Source organism: Penaeus vannamei, chromosome 15 (genome assembly GCF_042767895.1).
Source record: "Penaeus vannamei isolate JL-2024 chromosome 15, ASM4276789v1, whole genome shotgun sequence".
NCBI lineage: Eukaryota > Metazoa > Arthropoda > Malacostraca > Decapoda > Penaeidae > Penaeus > Penaeus vannamei.
Window position 1 is genome coordinate 32192281 of NC_091563.1, and position 2500 is coordinate 32194780.

General features: G+C 39.1%; 1 protein-coding gene across 1 annotated transcript in view; it reads right to left on the minus strand.

Annotated features, from left to right (window-relative positions):
* Positions 1 to 564: 564 nt before the first annotated feature.
* The window catches only part of LOC113823714 (uncharacterized), an 18114-nt gene continuing 16178 nt past the window's right edge, over positions 565 to 2500 (minus strand). The window contains exons 6-7 of the mRNA XM_070130653.1: positions 1441 to 1516; positions 565 to 1318 (exon numbers count right to left, since the gene is read on the minus strand). Of these exons, the coding sequence (XP_069986754.1) occupies positions 645 to 1318; positions 1441 to 1516 (750 nt within the window). The 3' untranslated portion in view covers positions 565 to 644. The remainder of the gene's footprint in view (positions 1319 to 1440; positions 1517 to 2500) is intronic.

Sequence of the window (2500 nt, forward strand, 5' to 3'; positions counted from 1 at the left end):
GTGATTTGTAGCTACGTAATTAATAATTTTAATTTATCAGGCTGATAAGACACTATATTCACAAACTTACGGTTTGAATATTAATAGATAACAAAGGTATAATTTTGGTGTTTTGATACCGCAAAAGCCAGTCGTCGGATTAATGCTTAAGACACTATTTGAAAGTATTATGAAGTGAATGTGCATTTGACACCTGAAGCTGATGTACAGATTATGCGGTCATACTTGCCTACGTGGATGTGTACGTGTCATCATTTCTGTAAAGTGTTCCAAGTGTTAAGTCAATTTACGATCAGCCTCTTCAGCTGAACGGATTTAAGTCATTTTCCTCATGCTGTACATTTTCGACATAATTACACATTTTAGATTCATTTACTGATATTTTTTTTCATTTCATATCTTTGCTGTATGTGTTCGATTAACATTAAAGGTAATATTGTGAAGGTGTTTCTCTTAATTTGCAGGAAAGTATCGAATATACTGTCGCATAAATTAGTTGAATTATGGGCTCTTACCTAAATAATTAGAGTTTTAGAACACGAATAGTTAAATGTGCCAAAAGGCCGGTTTAAGATATTTATTAAAATATATAACATATGTGCATCAATACTAAAATCACAAGATTAAAAACGATACAAATAAAACTAGAGCTCTTGCCCGTGATGAACAATGACGAAAGGATATAATGTCTCGTAATTTCTTTGGCGTCTGTCTTCTTGCACAATCACGGGCTCTGGCTCAACTTCCTCTCTCGCGTCTTCTGCAACGGATAGGTAGTATGGCTGCTCTTCATGGAGTTCTGTGCGATCACCTGAAACCAAGCGAAATCCATACACCGGTTGCCTGGCTCCGGGACCCTCGCCTTGTTGGTGTTTTCCTTGGGCATCTGATACCTTTTGAGCGTTGTCTCCTTGTGTTTGGTATAATGCTTGGTCTCCCGTGAGAAACTGGGGTTCATGTTGTAGGGGATTTGCGAGAACAATCTGCGCTCTTTCACTGGCTTGGTATTCGCGGTTGTTTTGAAATGCGTGTGCGTTAGATTCCACGGGGAATTGAAGCTCTGAGTCCGTGGCCGAGACGTGTGTATTAAGTGGAGGATCACCACCTGTGTTAATATCGTAGATGTTATACCCTAGCTGTAAATCATATTGAAAGTGATCACCATACGCCGCTTCTTCGTGGGGAGCTAGACCTGTTGCGTCATTCTCTGTGAGGAAGCTATAGGCCTGGTGATGGTGGTTCGAAGGTGAAAGGGAGGCGTAGGTTAGGCGCGTCGTGTCTCCGGCTCCATTTCCATTCTGGCCATCTTGGACCCACCCTGGAAGAGAAGATAGTGTTTCCCCTTTGTATTTCTAGGAATTCATAGGAAGCATCTCGATGATGTATCAATATACTGATGATAAACGGAGCTCGTATACTAAAACTTGAGGACTAAGTTACCTGCATGTTCATTTGAGGGAGTGTATGAACCATGAGGTCTGTTTCCTGAAGTCGGTTCCCTGTCGCGCGGTTCAAACTAGAAAGGGAAATGAAATCTGTGGCTCCATACTGTTCGACATCATGATCAGTGAAGCAGGTACCTCCACAGGAAATCATATATCATCGCTACAATAACGAAACTTCATACATTGGGTAATATATGCATCACTATACAGCAGCATAAGTTAACACATACCATTAGAGTACAGGGCAATACATTTAGATTAAGTATGAATGGCTCGTACTGTTTAAATTCATTATTATACTAGTCATGCTACTGGCGTATAATCGGTTTGTATACTACCCATTTCTCTGAAAACAACGATTAGATATTCTCAAAAATCGTAATCGTCATCAAAAATTCGTAAAAGTCATTAGTAAATAGTTGCATTTGTTCCGTGTGCAGTCACAATCAAATGCCCTTTCCCATGGTTGTACAAGTTCAGTGTTAGTTATCTTTTATTCATGCATGTTACAAAATTCGAGACCTAATTTGAAGAGCTTTTGGCCCTGGCTCTATAAATGAATAAGAAGCTCGAGAGAAACTTGTACAACAGGTTAATTTTATATTGCATATCATGACCTTACTTATTTATTAAATATACTGGCGATTTAAAACCCAAGTGAATCATCCAATATACTCGTAAATAGTACATGTTTTCTGCAATTATTTTTTTTCTTACGTTTGTAAATATCTTAAACATTTCAGGCGCGAATACAAAATAAAATGAACTTCACCCAACCAACCATTCTCTCCGTTAAACTCGACACATCAACAAACCACCATATCAAAATAACGGTGCGTGTGGGGGGGGGGGGGCAGGGAGACGGCTTAACACCATCAAAACAATACCTCAAACTTCCATCAATGATTAGCCTACATGAATTACCTTTTTCCATGTATATAATGATCCCTGGCGCTTCACAGAAACTGCGGGGGCTTGTTATAGGATTTCTTTTTAATCTTGGCGTTAATGAGCTTAAAAACTTTGGTCGGATTGACAGTAAATCCCGTTAGTGT